The sequence below is a fragment of the Lutjanus erythropterus genome, chromosome 2 (assembly GCF_056507025.1).
Source record: "Lutjanus erythropterus isolate fLutEry1 chromosome 2, fLutEry1.hap2, whole genome shotgun sequence".
NCBI lineage: Eukaryota > Metazoa > Chordata > Actinopteri > Lutjaniformes > Lutjanidae > Lutjanus > Lutjanus erythropterus.
This window is the reverse complement of record NC_139318.1, coordinates 25,323,101-25,343,455: the sequence shown is the minus strand read 5'-3', so window position 1 is coordinate 25,343,455 and position 20,355 is coordinate 25,323,101. Positions and strand designations below refer to the sequence as shown.

Sequence of the window (20,355 nt, the reverse complement as noted above, 5' to 3'; positions counted from 1 at the left end):
ATGCCAACAGCATACCATAAGAGTCCTTACCCCCCTTAGACTTGAATAATTAAAACTGAAGTTTGATATATACCTCCTCCAAGTTCTCAAAATAATAACATTTAAAATTAAATAAAAAGTAGCTGAGGATTCCATTAAAATGTATAAACTATATATAAATAAGTATGACATGCTCAGCCCACCACTGGAAACCAGTAAAGCAACCTTAAGGTCCCAGTCAGATTTCTTTCTTAGCCTAACTGATCTGAACAAGACTGCCTGACAATGAAATCCATAATGTATACAACTGATCAAATAATATCCACTGTTTCTTTAAGCTAAATCATGTGCATATAGGAACAGAGAACCCATTCAGAGAACCTGAACCTGTGCCTTGTGGTACTCTACAAGTTATGGACAAAAGCAACCTAGAACTGCTGGTCCCTGTTTGTCAGATAAAAAACTTAATCCAGACAACACATAAGACCGCAAAAATCCCACAAGGTTTATGTTCTTTACGTTCTCTCCTTTGGTTTCTCTGTACATTATAAAAGAGTGTTTCAGTGTGGTTGCACTGTGCTGTACACCATGTCCGCCTGGGCTGGTGGAGGTGGTTCCTCAGACATGGTGGCGTACACATGATATATGGCAGTCTAGAAAAGACAGACATCTGTAAGAGATCTTTAAATCAACAGCAAACACATTCAATGCTGTGCCACATGTTTCACTTACGTCCGCATTTTGAGGCTCTTTCCTGTTCAGTTTCTCAGAACCTGCAAGTAAGAGACAACCAAACACTAAGATGACTGTTTCAGTGAAGTTTAGCATTTTATTACATCATATTATAAAATAGGAGACATGGAGTGAGTTGTGTCGGGATTCTGTAAATAAAAAACCTACACTTAGTCCACTGGATTCATTCATTATGCTCCTTTAAAAAGACATCTGTGACATAGATACATGTGTTCAGTAATTACAAAGCCGCCTTTATCACCCTTTTTAGGTCAAGTGATAATGTTATGAACTAAAAATGTCTGATGTTGTGATGCTTATTTACATACTATGTATTGACTATGTATTAACAGTTTTAAAAGCATATAAAATGAACTATTAACCATAATATAGGATATATCTGTTATATGTTTAAAAAGAAATCTCATAAATAACACTGCAAATAGATTGAGGAAGTCATTTTATACACATGGAATTTTATGTGTATAGTTTGTACAGTACGAAACCTGTTCTCCGTCTTGTACAAGTGCTTTACACTACATTCAGGTAGGTGTAACGCAAAATGTAGCTTACCAGAAGGACAGTCAACACCAGGTAGTGAAGTGATCACACTGTAGGCTTCATCATTACCTGCAGGTAACTTAAGAAAACAGGAAAGATGAGAGAGGAAGTGAGAGGAATTAATGAATAACTTTACGCATAAATTCACGTTGAGGAGCCTAGCTATTTAAATGTTTGATCATTTCAGGTGATGCAAATGTTTCATTAAACAGGGAGAAAAACAAGTTTATTAATTACCAATTTTCCATTGTCAAGATTTGTCATGCGCACACAGTCACCTGCAACAGAAGATAAAACACACCTCAATACACCAGATCGAAGTATAAATGAAATACATACTGCATATGTATGAATAACACAGTGAGGTTGTCTGATTACTAAATGTGTACATTACCTGTGACATTGGCTTTTGTCCTACACAGAAGTACAGGAAAAGAAAGTTTTACTAAAGAGTGTGCCCTCACTATACAAGAAAACACTGTAGAAAAATAAACTTTTTTTCCAGGGGGATACATTTCTTGCCTCAAACACCTCTGATTTACAGTATATGTACTTTTAATTTACTTGGTTTACTGGGAAATTAAACTTAATTTGAAAAAAATATTATATAATCTATTATTCTAGTGGTTTGGTTCAATGTCTGAATGTGAGGTAAAGCTGCACTGGCCAGCTACTTCAAGTTGAACGTGCATTAAAAAGAGGTGATAGAATAGACTTAGTCACTCAGCTTTTGCTGAAAAATTTCTTACCTCTTGTTGGAATGTCTTCCTGAAAAATACAAAAAATTAAAAAAGAGTGATAAGCACTACGTTGAAGATGCAGAGATCTGAAGTTGCACCTCTACTCGCTGGTATGCATCTGTTTCTAACATGCCTCAGAAGAACTGACTCATTCACAGCTGTGTGGTTAGCAATGTCCAGTGATAGTGGTGGTGTGCAGGTGCACAGAGCAAACATTATTAGGCTCAGGCAGTATACAGGGTTTAAAAAAAATCCTGGTGATATAATTTTCAATGCTATCCTAAATATAGATGCTCTTCTCTCTATGTAACTGATAGGGAGATGCTGTATTGTAGTGTGCAGCACACACCACCAGGGGTCAGCCTCTGTGCTGGTAAACAAAGTGCTGCTGAGCTGAGAGTCATGGTGTCTGAGGGATTACAGGAGTTACAGGACTAGCAAGTAAAAATGTAGAAAAATGCCTCACCCCTGTGTATTTTGTATTTAGTCCTGATGATAGAAGTAAACCAACAAACACTGCAGACTAGTGATTAGTCAAAGTGGCGTATTGTAGTAAGCATGTAACTTTAATGAATGTGAGAGAGCGCGAGTGACTAATTACTGTCTATGGTGGCAGAGAGTGATGGTGAATGTGCACTGAGCGGAGGAAAAGGTGAGCAGTGAAGTTAAAAGTTTGGCAGTAAATGTATAACCTGACAAACCAGATGGGTTGTTACGCAGAATCATCCGGGAAGCCATCCTTAGAAACTGCTTGGAAAATGGCAGGCACTTTCAAAAAACACTTGGCAGGTGATTGGTTGAAGCATCTGTCTCACATGTAACACAGGCTAATTTCAGCTAATCAGATCATACTCTTGCTGAAGCCAGTCAAGAGAACATGTTTTCCATCAAGAGAAGCGTTCAGCGCTGTTCTTTGCTCTTATTTCAAGGTAGAAATACTCTCCAGTTCTGGTTTAACTTATGCTATCGCGGTATCTAAGCTAACCTGCCTGGCATGATGGATTTTTGCATCATCTTGTGAATTCAGCTACCTTGCAAGGTAAGTAAATATACAGTGTAGGGTTGAGTTCGTCAGCGAATAAAGGCTGCAGCTCCTCAACACCAAAGTAGAGATCCTGTGTGTGTGTGTTGTTTACCAGCTGTGGAGTACCACAGTCCAGTACAGCTGAGTTAAGCCGTTAAAGTTGACTACCATCCCCCGATAAAATATCAGGAACATATGAAAAGTAGACACCACCAAAGGCTAGACCTTATTAACTTACATTTGTCATTAGCACTCTGCTGATCGACTCATGTCAACGCTGTGTGGTGCTGCTACTCTCTTCATCATCCTTCATCCTTCCTCAATAATTCATGTTGTTGATTTAGCTAAGACTTATGTTTGTGTACATATATTCATAATGGGCATTAGGTCTCTCAGCCTACTCTTATGTTCAGATTCTTGGAGAGCTCCCTCAGTCATGATGGAGACAAAATACATTCAAGCTTTACTGGACACATAAATTGAGTTCTCACCGGTTCTTCTGTTACAGAGAAGTGCCAGTCCCAGTGAGAGAACGCCCACGGTGACGCCAAAACCAGCCGCAAGTACCATCAACTTCCATATCAAAAGTCCTGTTTTGAAGGCCACAAACAAGTGTCACTTCCACTTCTCACATAAATGCAGAAAGACTGTAATTTTCAAACACTGAATTTTGAAAGTACATGCAAAGGACATGTTTGCATAGCTCAAACTAAGTTGCTACTTTACTAAAATCAAAAGCAACTTATTTCTAAATATAGCAAGCAGTATGAGCAAGTAACTATGCTTCTTGCTTACTTGCTTCTTTACTGATGGGCTCAAGTGTTGGATCTACAGTAGGATATAAATGGTCAGAAACATTCAAATCATACACAGCAATGTATCTTGGTATTTAGATGCATTCATGAGAAACTCACTCGTAGTAGTGTATCCTGATGACACCTTCATGGAGGTACTGACTGTGAAAATATTAAATAAATGTTAAAATCAAAGTGTATTTCAAAATATTTCAACATTTTCATAAAAGTTTCTAAGAAAATATTTGTTGCATCTGTGGCTGCCTAATATCCTGTCATTTTACCTATTAATCTATCACTGTCTAGTAAAGGCACAACCTGGCCAAGAAAACAAGGGAAGTTCAGTGTGAATTATTGCAAAACTGAGAGTTGTGTCACCTGATGCTGTTTTCACTGGTGTTAGGGAAGTAGAGATAAAACTATCAGTGCTGCGTGAACTACCAACAGTCACACCTAGTAAATGCAGAAAAAAAACACCTCAAAATCGTCATAATCTTCATTTATTAATTAGTCTTAGCTAGTTAATTAGTTTAATACGTCAATGATTATGTTACCTGATGTTTGTTTTGCAGGAGTTGCAGAAGCTGAAGCATGAGTTGAAGCAACTATTGGACATGGTCAAAAAAAAAAAAAAAAAAAAACAAGAGGTCAGAAAATTTCAAAATAATAAATAGTTAGTGATTTTTCTATTAAAATGTGTATCATGTCCTACCTGAGGCCGGCATTGTTGACTTAGTCTGTGTGCTGCGTTCCACAACATCTACAACATAAGAAGATGAAGTTGTAAGTTTCATGAATAGAGAACTGTGTGGGACAGTTTGTGTGCAATCACTTTAGCAGGCAGCAATAAATAAATAAAAAAAAAATCAAACAAATTTTGCTACCTGATATTGGAGGAGTGAGTCCTGGTGCTTCAGTTTTTGTAACTTCTGTCAAAGTATCAGTCAAATCTAGTGAAAAACAGACAAAAAAGTTTTAAAATCTTTAATAGCCATGACATTTGATGATATTCTGGATGGTCACAGATGTAGAGCATGTCCCACCTTTGGTCGTAGTGAACGCTGATTGTGTTGGGGCCGCATGCAATTCTTTTTCCACAATATCTATAGTAAAAGGAAAGGGATTTCTGATTTCTGTCAGTTTCATGTGTACAAATAAATTAACATTTCTGCTGTTTCTCTTGTGTGTGCAACCACTTAAACACAAGCTTGGTCAGTCAGTCGGTCAGTTGGTCCACTTTGGTCTAAACTTAAATATTGTACAGACAGTCGAGGTCTCAAGAGGATGAATCCAAATGACATTGGTGATCCCCTGACTTTTGGTCTAGCACCACCATGAGGTTGATATTCTTGGGTTTAACTGATTTTTTTAAAAACAAAACATTGGCTAGATTACTAGGATGAAACCCACTGACTTTAGTGGTCTCTGGGCTTTTCATGTAACGCTATCAGCAGTTTTACAGCGTCAGTTTATCCTGTGAAATATCTATATCACTTAAGCTTTTTCACCTTTGAGAAATTATATATGCAACCAAATTATTCTGCAATATAATTAGTCAGACCAGGCAGACCATGACTTGGTCAAACTCTGTCACTGCCATCACTGTACTCGATTAACTTGATTCTGATATCAGAGCATCATATTCTAAAATTTCAAATGACACAATCATTGGCGCAAACTTGGGTCAAACATTGATGGAACTGATGTCATGTTATGAGGAGACTATAGGCAAGCTCCAAACAAAGTTTAGGCTTTTTCTGGTTGTTATAGCTTTAAAAGCCTATTTTGTTTTGACAACAGTGTGTGTAATAAAAGACAGACTCAAATGAGGAGACATACTTAGTGGTGTTTGAATGTACACATTCTGTGGTGACTTGAATATATCAATTAATTTCAAAGTAAGTGTTATTTCACAGATTAAAGCCAGTGTTGAATGTGTACTCATGTCATCTGACTTACCAGTCAAGCTTCTTCCATCACTACGAGGAGACAAAGAGTCGGGTTCACTTCCTGAACTGTAATCACAGCTGGCATCATGTTGTTGAACTGAACGTAGATGACTCAGAAAATCATCACGTTTGACATAAAACTGGCAGGTCCTCTGATTGTTTTTTGTTTTCCTCCTGATGGTTGTTGTTTGAACTGGACGACTGTCTTCTCCAAAGTACAGGTTACACTTTGTGTCATGACTTGCAGATCCAGGCAGAGAGCACATAAAAATAACTGGATCATCTTCATGATGAACACTCATCTGTGGTTTCTGACCTACAAAGAGATTAATGAAAAGTCATTAAAGACAAAGCACTATTCTGCTATCAAGTATGCTGTAAGTTGTAGCAGTGTGGAAATTTCAGATTCACAGAAGTCTTTGTGTCACACCTCAGTCATCATGTTGTAACATTCAACTTAATGATTCATAATGACAATTCTTCAAATTATCTTAGGTGACTGTGAATTACGCTGCAATAAAAATACTTTATTACTCTGAATAAAGCAGAATCTGACAACAAAAAAGTAATGTTAACTGGACAAACATGTAAAAATGCTATATTGGAATAGATGTTGACCAATCATTGTTTTGTTTTTTTTCAGTTCTTTCAAAAACAGCTGAAATATAAAACCATGTCACTGAGGTATCTTGAACTGACACTGTATGATAACATGAAAGAACAAAAAAAAGCTGCCACTCACTCTGTATGATGATGGATGTCTCACTGTGTGGAGATGGAGAATTTGCCTGTCCAATCTTTACTGAATAAGAACATTTAACTTTAACCTCAGCTGGTGAACTTTGACTTGAGATCAACAGCAGCTCAGTTCCTGTCAGTGTCCTCAGACAAGAGAAGCCTCTGACATGTTTCCCACTTACTGTGTGGAAATAACACTGATACACAGAAACAGATGATGGAGGCTGACAGTTCAGTGTGACTGAGTCTGTTTCTGTGATCACTGCTGGATTCACTGTCAGTTTAGGTGGAGGAAGGGCTGAAAATTTAAGCATATATAGGTTTAAATAACAGAATTTAATTAAATTTAAAATATTTCTTATGATACATTTTTAACAGCAGATGATGCCCAAAATTAAAATTTTTAAGCACTTCCTCTGAAGACCTGACTGCCATGCTGAGAGTCACTTTGTGGTTTGTGCTCATATTGTAACATGTTGTGAAAATGAGTCCATAGCAGCAGTGTTCACTCACTCTTTATGGTGATGGAGAACGTCTCACTCGGTGGAGATGCAGAATATGTCGCTCCACTCTTTATAATGTAAAAACAAATCACTTCAACCTCAGCAGATGAACTCTGATGTGACATTTTCAGCAGCTCAGTTGCTGTCAGTGTCTTCAGACAAGAGAAGGTTTGGGCTGGTCCTCTTGTGAAGCGGAAATGACACTCAGACATAAATGATGGAGTCTGACAGTTCAACACGACTGAGTCTGTCGCTGTGATCACTGCTGAACTCACTGTCAGTTTAGGTGGAAGAAGATCTGAAAATTTAGATTTAAACATATAAACATTTGTTATAAAATGTATTTAATAGACATATCAATATAATACTCCTAATGAGAAATTGTAATTCAATGTATAGGAAGTAAAGAAAATATTACTGTAGAGTCAAACAAATAAAAAGAGTCAAATTAATAACAGACTGTCATAAATTTCAACACAGTGATGACGGCATAGCTGTACATGAAAGATAACATGAAAGATAACACATCAGACTGACCTTGTGCTTGAATTTTGTGAAAGGAATCTGTTGAAAATACAATATGTTAACAAGGTAAATAGATGTGATAATAACTCATTACCAGCTTCGACACAATGCAGAAAAACTAAAAATACATCCCATGTTTAATTCTGTCAATCAGAGGTAGGAGTCAAGATCAAGATATTTTATTTGTCTCAATGAAGAAACTGGTTTCCAAGTAAGTTTACAAATATAAAACAGAGAAACAACACATATAACATAAAATCACCAACCATAAAAAAGACAAAGTGTGAGTGTGCTGTTGATACATAATGGTTTAAATGTTGTGTTTGCATGTAAGCGTGAACCTGCATTGGTCTGCAATATCCTACATTAATAATGAAAAAATCCATAAGAGGTCAAACTTACACATGAGGATGAAAACCAACAGGCGTCCAGCCATGATGAAGCTGAATACTGAGACTGTTCCTTCAAAGAAGATACGTGTCTATCTGCTCAGACTCTGACATGTTTACGCACCATTTTGCGGAACAGGCTCGCAGGAAAACCACAGATAGGTTCAGAAGTTAATCATACTATCAGGCCACAGAAACACAAACACTACATCTATTTATTTTCAGCACACTCAAGACAAAAGCTTAGAACATGTAATATATTCAGCTTATATCTACCACATTATAAAATGACCATGTCCTGACCCTTCAAATTTGCAGTTCACTTCATATTTACAGAATTATGCTGCAGAGGCTTGTGGTCTTTTTTACTCTAGGAATTTAAGTCAGTGTCCCTGTGTTGTCTATGGACTGTTTGACGTGATTTGCACTGAGGAAAGCTTTAACTAAAACACAGAACTGATATTAATAGCCCACCTGTCACCAGGACTGTCAAGGAGAGGGACAGTTTACGTTGCAACCAAAATGAAACTTTCACTTATCACCTCTGCATTGTTCCCTTTCGCTTTACTGAAAGAAGTTTCAGAAACATACCTGAGAGCACAAGGTTAACAATTTCACCAAAATATTGAGGCTAAAATGTTTACTATATATATTGCTAATGTCCCAGTTACTATGGTATGTTTGTATAAACTGTTTTCTGCATGAATATTCTTTCATATTCTTAAATATGCAAATTCCACATGTTTATGGGCCAAAGCTTACTCACCAATTTCAACAGATTGCTGACCTGAGATACTGTTTGGTCTTAGCAGAAATATATTTGTTTCCCTCTCTCATGTCATTTAAAATGGACGTAACTTTGCCAATCCAAATGTTGTTGTTTAAGGGATAATCAAGTTTTTTTTCCCCCATAACTAATGTTTTGTTTTTTAAGTTTTGTAATTTCTTATTCTATAAAGCATTACAACATGTATTACATATCATCCTCTCATGCTATCAGTTCAGAATTCAAAGTCCAATAAAGCCACTACAAGATTCTGAAAAAAAATAGTTTCCTGTGGTAACAACTGACTGAAAAGAGAAAGCTGCGGGAAACACCACTGTGCAACTTCAAAATGCTTTTTTAGTGCTGTGAATGGAAAATCTCTGGTCTGATGCAGGTGGTTCCTCTGCTGCTGTTGTTTGTCACTCTAAGTGAGAAAAAAGAAACAGACATGACTTGGTGGCATTTTTAAGTCCTTTCCTGCATTGTGCAGGTGTCAGAACATACCAGTTGCACATATTTAATTTCTGTCATGCCACACTGCCAACACATGAAGGAATGTACATTTTCATCACTGTACCCGAAGTAGCACAAAAAGTATGCTCAGATTCTACCCACTTTAAGACATAAATGAATTTGCACCACCAACAGCTAATCTGGGCCCCGTTTGCCAGAGCCTTCGTAGCGCTACGTGCGTCGTAACGCACATAATGCTTCTCTTATTAGAAAGCTGCCTCTTCTCATGTAGGGACAAGAACCAGGAAGTTGTACTTTGCATGATTGTTACAGATGACAGGTGGGAGTTAAGAAGCTGAGGGTGGTTTTCTTGTATTTTCTTGCTTATGCAATGTCCATTTTCCAACAAAATGCCACCAATTGTCAAATTAAAAGTAGTCAGTCATTATTTAACATACACAACTACTTTTGATCTAGCTTATTTTATGTGTCATAAAATATAGTTTTTGATCCTCTGAAGTTTTGTAAGAATGTCAGGGTAAGTCAGTCAGAAGTAGAGTAGGGTGGGTAATGCCTTCATCATTTGTAAATTTGCATCTAGGCTCTGAGTTTTTATACAATTGGCACTAAGCTCTTTAGCTAAGCCTCACCATAAATATAATTTCCCACAGTTTAATATTAGCACATAAATTTAGAGTTGCAGTCAAACACTTATGTGTATATGCCTAGTTATACTGTCCTGTTAATAAAAGTTTGACAGTGGTACTCATACACTGTACACCTCTGAGTGAGGAATACTCCCATTTCTACACTTCCTTTAAGGCATTTGATTTACATATTTGTATTGACTAGTAACCAGCGGTCTGACTGTCTCACTACAAGTTCAGCTGCATTTCACTATAAGAATAAAACATGTGTTCAGTGTAGTTCATTCTAGTACTTTTTGTACTTTTGCATTTTTTTTCTTTTCACCGTGTGAATGCACAACTTTGCCAACATCTGTGTGGCCTGTACATGTGATTGTTTGACCTTTACTGGATTTCAACTCATTTCAACTTTATTGAAGTTCAGACGTTCTCATCTGTCCTTTTTAGTGTATACAGAATTGCAGTTCCTACAAAGATGATCCCCAGGGATACGCCACAACCAGTCACAATTATCATCCAGTTCCACACCTTATTGTCTGAACAGATACCATCAACACATGTCAGTTTGGTGGAGGTGGGAACAGAAAGAAGGCAGCGTCCTTAAAATCAAATGAACCTGTTCCCTTGAGAATATGAATGTTACATTTTACATCCATGTCTGTTCAGACTCGTAATGTAGCGAAGACTTTGAAGGAATTTAATAGAACCACTACCACTAGGAAACCAATCACAGTAGCTCCTCTCAAATGGGACTGATGTAAAAGCAGAAATACGCACAAGCACAAGCAAGCTCTCCCTCTTTCATTCAAACAAAAAGCAGTAATGGTGACGGCAGGAGAAGGGCTAAATTAAATCTCAAGATGTTATTATAATTATTCATTATTCCAGGTAGCTTTTAAAGTTGGATTGTTTTTAATCGGGGTGAAAAATACAGCATAATTCATGTATATACTGCCTCTGAAGACAGAAAGAAATCTCAGTTATTTAACAGACTTGGTGAACTCCTTACAGTTATCTTCAATCTAATGTTATGATGTGATTTTAATATAGTTACATCAGAAAATGACAATAACTGTCCTTTTTGTTTTTGATTGTATTTCTATGCTGAAGTTTTTATAGGTGTTTCTATAGACTTTGTGTAGCAGAGTGGTTCTGCAAGCAAGTCAGTGCATCATTAGATGGTTTCAGAGAGTTACAAGCTTCTGTAAATGCATCATGAAAACAATACAGCATGTATTGATATTAGAAAATGTACTTTGTAATTTGTACTTTTGAATACTTAAGTATTTTTAAAACCAAATACTCTAGTACTTTAACTCAAGTAAAATTGTGACTGAGCAACTTTCACTTGTAGTTGAGTAATATTTGACCAGGAGTATCTATACTTTGACTCAAGTACTGGGGTTGAGTACTTTGTCCATGACTGGGTGTCAGCCAGAGTTCATCTCACAATTTCCTGTTTGAAAGGTCATTCCCCGACATGGATGCATGAATACACTCTGCCATAAACCCACTTTTCATATAAATGAACAACAGCACACAATAATCATGGTGACAATGCAGCACAAGTCAGTTCAATATAAATCAGTGCATTGATGAGAAAATGAAAAAACACATTTAACCAGAGAGACAGAAGAGAAAAGAGAGAGAGAGTCATTTTCAATCAAGTCCAAAATAAATATTCCCTGAAACTCTTCAGAGTTCAACATAAAAATAAAACTTTTCAGGCAATAAACAGCAAAAAGAACTCAGTTTGTTCAGTTCAGGATCTCAGAATTTGACCCGAGTAAACCCTCTTCACCGAAACAAATCAAATTAGGATCTTTGGGAAAGTTTTAGTGGTTCAGTTTAGTAAAGAATAAAAAGAGTAAAACAACTCGCCAACAAAGTTAAATAGTGATCTGTGGACAGGTGTCAGTTGTGTGGTTCATGCTCAAACAGAAAATCAAACACCAAAGGTTTGTGAAAGAAGAAAATAAACGGGAAAAATGGGAAATGAAGACCTGGCGCTCGCCAACTCACCTGCCATGAAGGGAGATTATTGATCGGCTGGTTCCGGAGATATTTGGTCTTTTCGGAGGACTCACGTGGTGTTTTTCCCACGTCGTCTTTCAGAGAACATCACTTCCCTTTTACCTCCATTATAAAGGAGGAGACGTGGGCCGACTACTCGAAAAACGGTAAGTGATTGGTTGTCAGGATGGACAGGTGACAGAGGTGTGGGCTTCATTAATTAAAATTCATTAATATTCCGGTTACAGTACATATTATTAAACATTACTATAAATATACCCGAATTAGCCAAAGGGCTAGTTTTTATTGACCAGATGTAAACTTGGCAACCTAAAATCAATATGAAAATTAAAAATTAATTAAAGAAATCTGCCTGATAATCTGGGACAGGTCACTTTGAAATGTGGACCTTTGCGTCACATGCCAAGCTCAATATCAGCAACTTTACAGAGGCATTAAGAAGAAATGAAAAGATGAGAAAACTGGACAAGAATATGTTTATAATTCATAGAAATTTCATGAACTCATTAACTGAAAATTAATAAAACGTCAGTACATTTCTTCATAAAAATTTAAATAACGCAAACATCAGATATCACATATCTGAGTTCCTTTTTTTTTTTTTTAACAACTATTTTTTGGGCATTTTGCCTTCATTGTTATACAGCTGAAGGTATGACAGGAAAGAGGGCAGAGAGAGAGAGAGTGGATGACACACAATACATGGACTGCAGGCCAGAATCAAACCAGCAGCTGCTGCAGAGGACTGACAGCCACAATACATGGATCGCAGGCCTTATCAACTGAGCTATAGGGGCACCACATATCTGAGTTTCTTCAATTTTAGTAATATTTTATTCTTCTTTATTTCTTTATTTCATTTCTTAATCATTCTGTTGTATTATTTTACTCTATATTGTTCTTCTTCACTTGTAAATCTTTTATTTTCATATTTTAGCAGCCAGTCAATAAACAAGCATTAATAATAACTTTACTAATAACTTTATTTACAAGGAAAATAAGTAAACATTAACAGGCCCACAACTAGTTCTAAACTAAAACACTGTTTTAAACTGTTTTAATTCAAAATGACTTGCATAGTTTTATTTTACAATATTCATATTTCTGGATTGTAAGATGGAGGATTAGAGCTGCTCTTTGGCTGTTTGTAATATCTAAATCAGGGGTGGACAAACTTTTTCCCTTCGAGATCCAAAACTGAAAACTTACTGTTGGGCCATGAGCCAAAAGCACACACCCGATGTGTTGTACAGATACAAAATGATACTAAGATCCCAAGTTCCATTAACTTCCTGTGAAAAGAGTCGCTCTATCCATCTGCTCAGATTATGAAAAGTAATTAATAATAAAGAATCATATTTAAAGAGTTTTTATATTATTATGCGGACTCTTGCCTCTATTGAACAAGACAAGTGAAGGTAGACTGGGAAGGTGTGAGAGACAAAGGAGATGACAGACAAAAATAAAACACCATAAATGACAATTCATATATTCATATATTCATGGGCTGAATCAAACATTATGGTTAGCCAACTTTGGTCTGGGCGCCCCAGTTTAGGCAGCCCTGATCTAAATAAAGACTAACAGGCTCTACAGAGGACAGATGAGTCTGTTTTTTACTTTCAATAACTGGATGGTTTGAGACAATTTATTTTAGAGGAATTTTTCATTCTCACTTATGTAAAGTGCCTCTAATTTGTGGGATACTTAAGTACAAGAGTAATGTACTTAGTTACATCACTGAAAAAAGCATAACATCTAAATACTGAGTTTGTGTAAGTGAACCAAGTCAAGCACACTGAGTTTGGCAGCTTTTTCCACCTCAAAGTACAATAATTTAAAATGTGTATTAATAACAAGTTGATAAAAACTGAGTTAGGTGAACTCAGTGTTTGTAATTAAACTTGATGTTAGTATTTACAGTGCATGTTATCAGCGTTCAAAGTTTCTGCATCACAAAGATGTTGCACAATGTCGCAAATGAGCCATGAGGTAAACCCCATGCAAACTGGTGTCATAGTGACCCATTAATTACATACCAGTGTGTCTCTTATCCATATTTATAAAGCCCAAAATAAATATAAAGTCAAAGTCATTCAAACAGTGCAGTATTACACTCCTACACATTTAATTGACAAAACCATTGAATGCACATTCTATTATTACTTCTCTTGATTTATTATTAACTACCCACTGTATTCATTAAATGAAAGCAGGCCAACATGTCCTTGTCTTTTCTGTGAACATATACTATAGGGCTGCTATCATTGATGTGATCATCCGTTTGCAGGGGTGACAATTTTACACGTTCAGTTCAACATTTCTCACCACACAAGGGCACTGAAGCAACTATGACGGCTGCAAAAATATAGAAAACCACATCTGTGCTCTTGCTATCTGCAAAGAATAGAAAACGATCTGAAACCGAGAGGTTCAGTTTGTACACTTAGTTATTTTAATCCCCTGTTGTAGTTTTTGCAGTTCGACTTTCAAAACTAGACGTATGATTTTACACAAATGCACGTTTTCAAATGAGGGGCACTGCTCTGAAATAAAAGATTCACTGGATTTTGTGAGCTAAGAGGGAAAAACAAATTCAGGTAGCTGAAGTAGATGGGGACGCAGCCTGTCATCACGGTCCTGACGGCTCTAACGAACCCTAACAGGCTGCACCTGTCGAAATCTGATTCACCTGCTCTCACTTTAGAGGAAGCAGTCGCATAAAGTCAGAGGCGCTGAGCGTGCAGATGTAGCGTGCTTTTAGACCTCACAAAACCCGTTGCTATTTGTCTCGCTTTTCTGTTTTTTTATATCCGTTTTTCAGAAATGCCTCCTAAAAAGCCAACAGCGGACTCTGCTGATCCTCCTGCGCCGTCCTCAAGCGATGCCCCGGTGGAGGAGAAAAAAACAGGTCAGTACATCAGAAAACATTCTGACAACTATCAAAGTTTCCGAAATTTTGCACAAGTGTATAAATGGGTATATATACAAATATGCGTGTTTGCTCTCTAGATGCTGCCGCGCTGCGCAAACTTGCGGCTCATCCCACCACGGCGATCATGGTGAAAGAAGCACTGAAAGAGCTGGACTCCCGTAAAGGCGTTTCATCCCAGGCGATCCAGAATTATATCAAACAGAAATACCCCTCGGTGGATTTAGTGAGGTTGAAGCACTTGGTCCGCAGATACCTGAAAAAGGGGATCGAGACTGGCACGCTGGTGCGGCCTGCAAACGCCAATGTGACTACAGGCGCGACGGGAAAATTCAGGGTAGGATGTCAATTTACGGCTTCGTCAAAGCGGCTCAGATAATGTGATTAATCCGGTCCTCTTTTGTCCTCTTTCTTCAGCTTGCACCAAAAGTTAAAGATGCAAAGCCAAAATCCACTGAGAATACGGATCCCAATGTGCAGAAAAAGCCCAAAGCTGCAAAGGATGGAGCAAAGAAGCCCAAAAAAGCAGGTAGGTTTGAAGAAAATTATAACTATTTATGGTCTATCAGCTATTGGTGTGTGTGTTTTTAAAACTCAACTCTTTAAGGGGCAGCAAAGAAGAAGGAACAGACCAAGACAAAAGAGGTAAGAAAAATGTGTATGCAGAGAAATTTCATGATTTTAAGTTGCACTACATGATTTTAAAATGTGGACAACTATAACATTTTGACCTGTCTTTTGACATTTTTTGCAAAGAGAAATTCACAAATTAACTTTTCACCATCAGAATTTATTGCACACAGATATGAAACCTAGAAACCCACTTTTTGGCTATCATCCAGAGCAGGGGTCTTCAACAGGGTGTTGAGGAACATACCGGCCATGATAAATTGTCCTATTGGCAATAAAATCCAAAATATTTAATTTTCACAACATGGGCTACTCATTACATAACCGAGTGACCATGAATCCTTGTGCAATCATGTAAACTAGCTAACCTACTAAATCAGGGCAGCACTCAACGAAACTGAGCTACTTGCATATTGAAAATGGCTAGTTAGTTGTATTATCCAAATGTCAGTGTTTCAGGTTGGAAGGTGTATAAACTTTGAGAATCTGACAAATTATCATTTCATTACTTCCTGGTTGATGAGCAACTGAAAAGACAATGGAAAGTGAAACTCTGGGGGGGACATGGGTTCATATTTTAAACTAACATATAACCCATTAGCTGTGTTACACAACAGCTAACATTAGCTTTCAACCATTTCCTAGCTAACAGTGCAGTTTCATAGTGTTGTACAATATGAAATGGGAAAGGTGTAAATTCTGAAAATCAAGGTACATCTTGGACACACTTAAACCTGGAGGTAAGATGCACTGGATGTAATCAAGCTTGTAATGTGATGTTTACTGTCTTGCTGACACAAAGTATGTAGGCTAAGCAGCTAAACCAGGGTCACTTTAGGTTATGTTAGATTAAGACAAAATAACTGTCTGATCTTACATTCTTCTTTACTTCCAACATGGTAACTATGCTCTGTATGAACATAATAGATTTGTGTTCCAGTGAGCATAATGTCACATGATTGAACCATAACATTTTTTAGGTCAGGTGAAGAGACTGCAGGACAGTTGGCCTACATTGCAAGCTGAATTACATCTTGTATGTTAATTTCAGAATTAACTTCAGTTGTGTAACACTACTGAATGGTCCTGTTAATTAGGAAGTGGTTAAATGCTAACATTAGCTGTATGAGAGGTTATCACTTTTTTAAGCTTCACTCTTCATTGTCTTTTCTGTTGCTGATCAATCAGGAAGTGAAATAATGATTTGTGACTCTTTAAACAACTTGTAACTAGCAGTGTAAATCAAGTTTCTTGATACAATATATGAATTCTCAGGGCAACAGAATATTTGCTAATATAAAATCATGCCATAATTCAGGGGTCTGCGATCGATGTTTATTTAAGACTATCAATTACATTTATGTGAACTCAAAAAGCAACTAAATTATGATCTGACAGTTATGACTGAACTCTTCCACATGTGACTGGCCATGCAAATTTCAAAATAAAGGTGTATAATAAAGATTTCATTTTCAAATTTCATCAATAATATTGAATGTCCAGATCAATGTAGCAATGAGCTTCCATCATTGAGTGTGGTGTCAGAGGAAAATGGTCACAATGTGAATATGGTGAGTTATTTCAATGTAAATGGCTAACTCAAAATGGGTTTTCTGACTTAACCTTTATTTTTCCCTGGGTGGGTCCAACCCCATACCAATTATAGGACTCCAAGCCACCCAAAAAGCCAAAGAAGGATGAAGAGGCAGCTCCCTCAAAAGTTGCTCCAGCAAAGAAGCCAAAAGCTAAAAAAGCTGCAGAGAAAGGGGACGGCGAGGGAGCCTCGGCTTCTGACAAAACTAAAGCGGCAAAAACCACCAAGGAGGCAAAGGCAGGAAAGGCGTCTGAGGGCAAAACTGCTAAAGCAGATGGCGATGCCCCTGCTGCTAAAGCAACTGGGAAACGAGGAAAGAAGACTGCAGAGTAAAATTATAATTCTTAACTGTTTTATACTGTTTTGCAATAAAAAATTTATTTTTTGAGCTCTTCTGTGCCTTTAAAGTCTCTGCATTTTGAGTGTTTTGATTCTGCTTGTTGATGTATGGGATTGGTACTTAAAATTGAACTTGTGCTCCAACTTGAACCAATCCTTTAACTACAGCAGCACAAATATATGGGTGACTAGCAAGGTACCAATTATAGAATTAATCAGTCATTTGTTTTGACAGTTACAAATAAACCAGAAAAATTAACAGGAACAAATCAGTGCAACAGACACTATAAGATGAATAGTGTATAGAGCCATTAAATTTTACATGAAACTTAAAGGAAACATTAGCTTATTGGAAAGGATGCAGTATCTCTAAGGATAATGTGGTGAAACATGGGACCTTAATGCTCTAGTACGGCTTTCCATTTGATTCCTGATAAAGATGCCAGTGACTGAGTTTTATTTGTCTCCCTTTTCACAGTACTGAGTGCAGAAAAAGTGCTGCAAATACTCTGAAAAAGCATCCCACTGTCTCCAGAGGAAGGACAAGAGGACAGCAAAAAGCAGGGTAGAAAGAGTGTGGCTGTATGTTTTCATCAAGGCAACAACATAGTTAGCTGCTGTGGATACAGATACAAGGACTGCCAGAACAGCTAGCAGCATGTTGTCAACTTTTCCAAGCTGAGCCTGTGCTTTAACATTCTCTGAACTTTCAAGCTGCTCCATCTTGAAGAGACGTCTCTGACATGCCTGCAGTGCCTCCTACAGGTTACAGACAAAACTGTCAGTGAAGGTGCTCTTGGAACTGAACATACACAGCACCACTTGTATTTACAGATCTTTTATGTAGCAAATATTTTATTTCAAATGTTATTAGCAGTGTGTGTGCTTTTCTAGTAAAAATGTCTGCTGTGAAAAAGACTTGTACTACTTAAACTTACATAAATATCCATTTCTCCATCATGAGACTGGTAAGCAATCATCTCCTCAAGGCTGGCTAGTTCTTCTTTAATGTTGAACAATTCATTCTGGTGCAGTTCTGTCAAGTCATTTAGCTGTTCTTCTAAATGTTCACACCTGCAAACAGTGAGGACAGTGTTTCACAAATACATCAGATTCCTTTCGGTCCCACATGTATGTTTATATCATATCCCATACAATATACACCAATCACTACATATAATATATCCTTATATTTTATTTTACATACATACATATCATATTCTAATGTGCAATCATCATTAATTTCATATACTGTATTCATATTTTGCAGTTGAATCATTCTGTGCATAGTATCTTTATACTGTGAATGTTTGTAGTTTGCATTCTATTATGCAATCCAAATTTCTGTTTCCTCCTACTACAATGCTACACACCACTGTGTGTTTACATTTGTGCAATCAACCATATTTATTGTGTATACAGTGTGTATGGTTTGTTAATATTTTATAGTTGTATATTTTTATTCTGCTTTTATGTTCTGTACTTATTTTTTTCTTCATTTCTTGAGTTGTGTTAATTTTCCTGGTGTGGGATCAATAAAGTCTATCTTATTTTATCTTATGTATAGTAAGCACATGCTACCTGTATTGTTCCTCTTGTAGGGCCTCCACAATCACTGTGAGCTCTCGTTGTTGGTGGGCTTTAAAGTTTTCAAAGCATTCCTGAAGTTGGCCTTGGGTTTCCTGGAGCTCTTGGATCTCATTGAGTATAGCATCAAAGTCGGAGGGCTGGGTATGGTCGGTGCTATTGTCCCTGGAGTCAGGAGTTCCTGCGCCCGCAAAGCCAGAAGCAGCAGAAGCACAGTCATCATGACTGCCAGTCTTTGGGCTGGATTGTGACGGCCTTGTCCAAAGGGTCTTTGCTCCCCTAGGGACAACACCCTCATCTCCCTGGGTGTCATCCATTATTTTCAGGGCTGTGATGTTATCAGTGGTGCCAGACTTTTGCAGATGAGGGAGGACATTTGGCTCAGCTTGGACAACACAGCTCCAGCAGCAGACTAAGTGTCACCTGAAATGAGAAGGATTGGGTTTGTAGGCTGCTACTCAGGCAACTGAATCACACTGCTCTTGTAATATGAAAATCAGCATTATGTTTTTGGGGGTGCTAAAATAAAGTTAAAGACACAGAGACACAATATATGAAAAAGATTAAAGATTTAATTCAGATTTCTTCAAGGTGAGAATCTCATCATGAGACCACTACTATCTTGACACCTTCATCCAGTGATTCCATGTAAATTAGATGGTTATGTTTTGTTGAATAACATAAGTTTTTAAAGTCTGAGACTGTGGGCCTTCTCTTAGACAAAGCTTGGAAAAAGACACCCCCCCCCCCCCCCCCCCCCCCCCCTTAGTTTACTTGCTCTGTTTCAGCCTGGATGCCATTGGGATCATGATTATGTTATTTGATCACATGGTCACTATTGCCGTTTTACATAACTTAAGACTACAGTAATAAAACAAAAAAATTAAAGGTACGTGCAAATGTATTTATTAGTTTCTGACACACATTAGGTTATTCAGTGCCATCTCCATCTGACAATTAATATCATAAAAGAAGTCATATTTTTCCATTTCCATTCACTGAGTCTCCCCTGTTTGGACCCTCCTGGGGAGGCCCAGCTGCCACTTCTAACACCTCTCAACAAAAAAACATTACGCTACATGTGGCCTTTTTGTCCATAAAATGCTGGAAATTTACGTTTTGGCAAAAGAAATTCTGTCTTTCAAGCCCTGGTGCATGTCTTTACACCCGAGGGAAGCTGTTACCTGAATGTATACTGTTTCATTTGAACAATTTAGCCCACTGTTGGCAGTGTTTTAACAGAGCACTGGTTTGATGTCAAATACCGTTAACTAGTCTATGTTATTTCAACTGTGAGCATCACCAACGTTCAATTCATGTCCACTGAACTGGAGTGGAGGGACATTTTTAAGAGACCTCTAGAAATAGTTAGCTAGCTACATGACAGAGTATGTTTTTAATTTTATTCATTATACTTGTAGATACTTAATCTTTAACTT

General features: G+C 37.4%; 3 protein-coding genes across 3 annotated transcripts; 1 reads left to right on the top strand and 2 right to left on the bottom strand.

Annotated features, from left to right (window-relative positions):
* Positions 1-475: 475 nt before the first annotated feature.
* On the bottom strand, positions 476-2,228 carry LOC146331705 (uncharacterized). Its single transcript, XM_084743123.1, has 6 exons — positions 2,142-2,228; positions 2,022-2,040; positions 1,510-1,550; positions 1,285-1,351; positions 712-752; positions 476-632 (listed from the first exon to the last, which is right to left on the bottom strand). The coding sequence occupies exons 1-6, from the start codon at positions 2,226-2,228 to the stop codon at positions 540-542; spliced, it is 348 nt and encodes a 115-aa protein (XP_084599249.1). The 3' UTR covers positions 476-539.
* Positions 2,229-2,314: 86 nt separating this feature from the next.
* LOC146331704 (uncharacterized) lies at positions 2,315-7,310 on the bottom strand. The gene is made up of 9 exons (XM_084743111.1): positions 7,031-7,310; positions 6,522-6,815; positions 5,790-6,095; positions 4,874-4,933; positions 4,715-4,780; positions 4,543-4,590; positions 4,385-4,435; positions 4,209-4,283; positions 2,315-2,421 (listed from the first exon to the last, which is right to left on the bottom strand). The coding sequence occupies exons 1-9, from the start codon at positions 7,230-7,232 to the stop codon at positions 2,315-2,317; spliced, it is 1,209 nt and encodes a 402-aa protein (XP_084599237.1). The 5' UTR covers positions 7,233-7,310.
* Positions 7,311-14,598: 7,288 nt separating this feature from the next.
* h1m (linker histone H1M) lies at positions 14,599-17,378 on the top strand. The gene is made up of 5 exons (XM_084734645.1): positions 14,599-14,745; positions 14,847-15,103; positions 15,184-15,295; positions 15,374-15,411; positions 17,063-17,378. Exons 1-5 carry the CDS (start codon positions 14,661-14,663, stop codon positions 17,321-17,323), a joined length of 753 nt encoding a protein of 250 aa, XP_084590771.1. The 5' UTR covers positions 14,599-14,660; the 3' UTR covers positions 17,324-17,378.
* Positions 17,379-20,355: the final 2,977 nt, after the last annotated feature.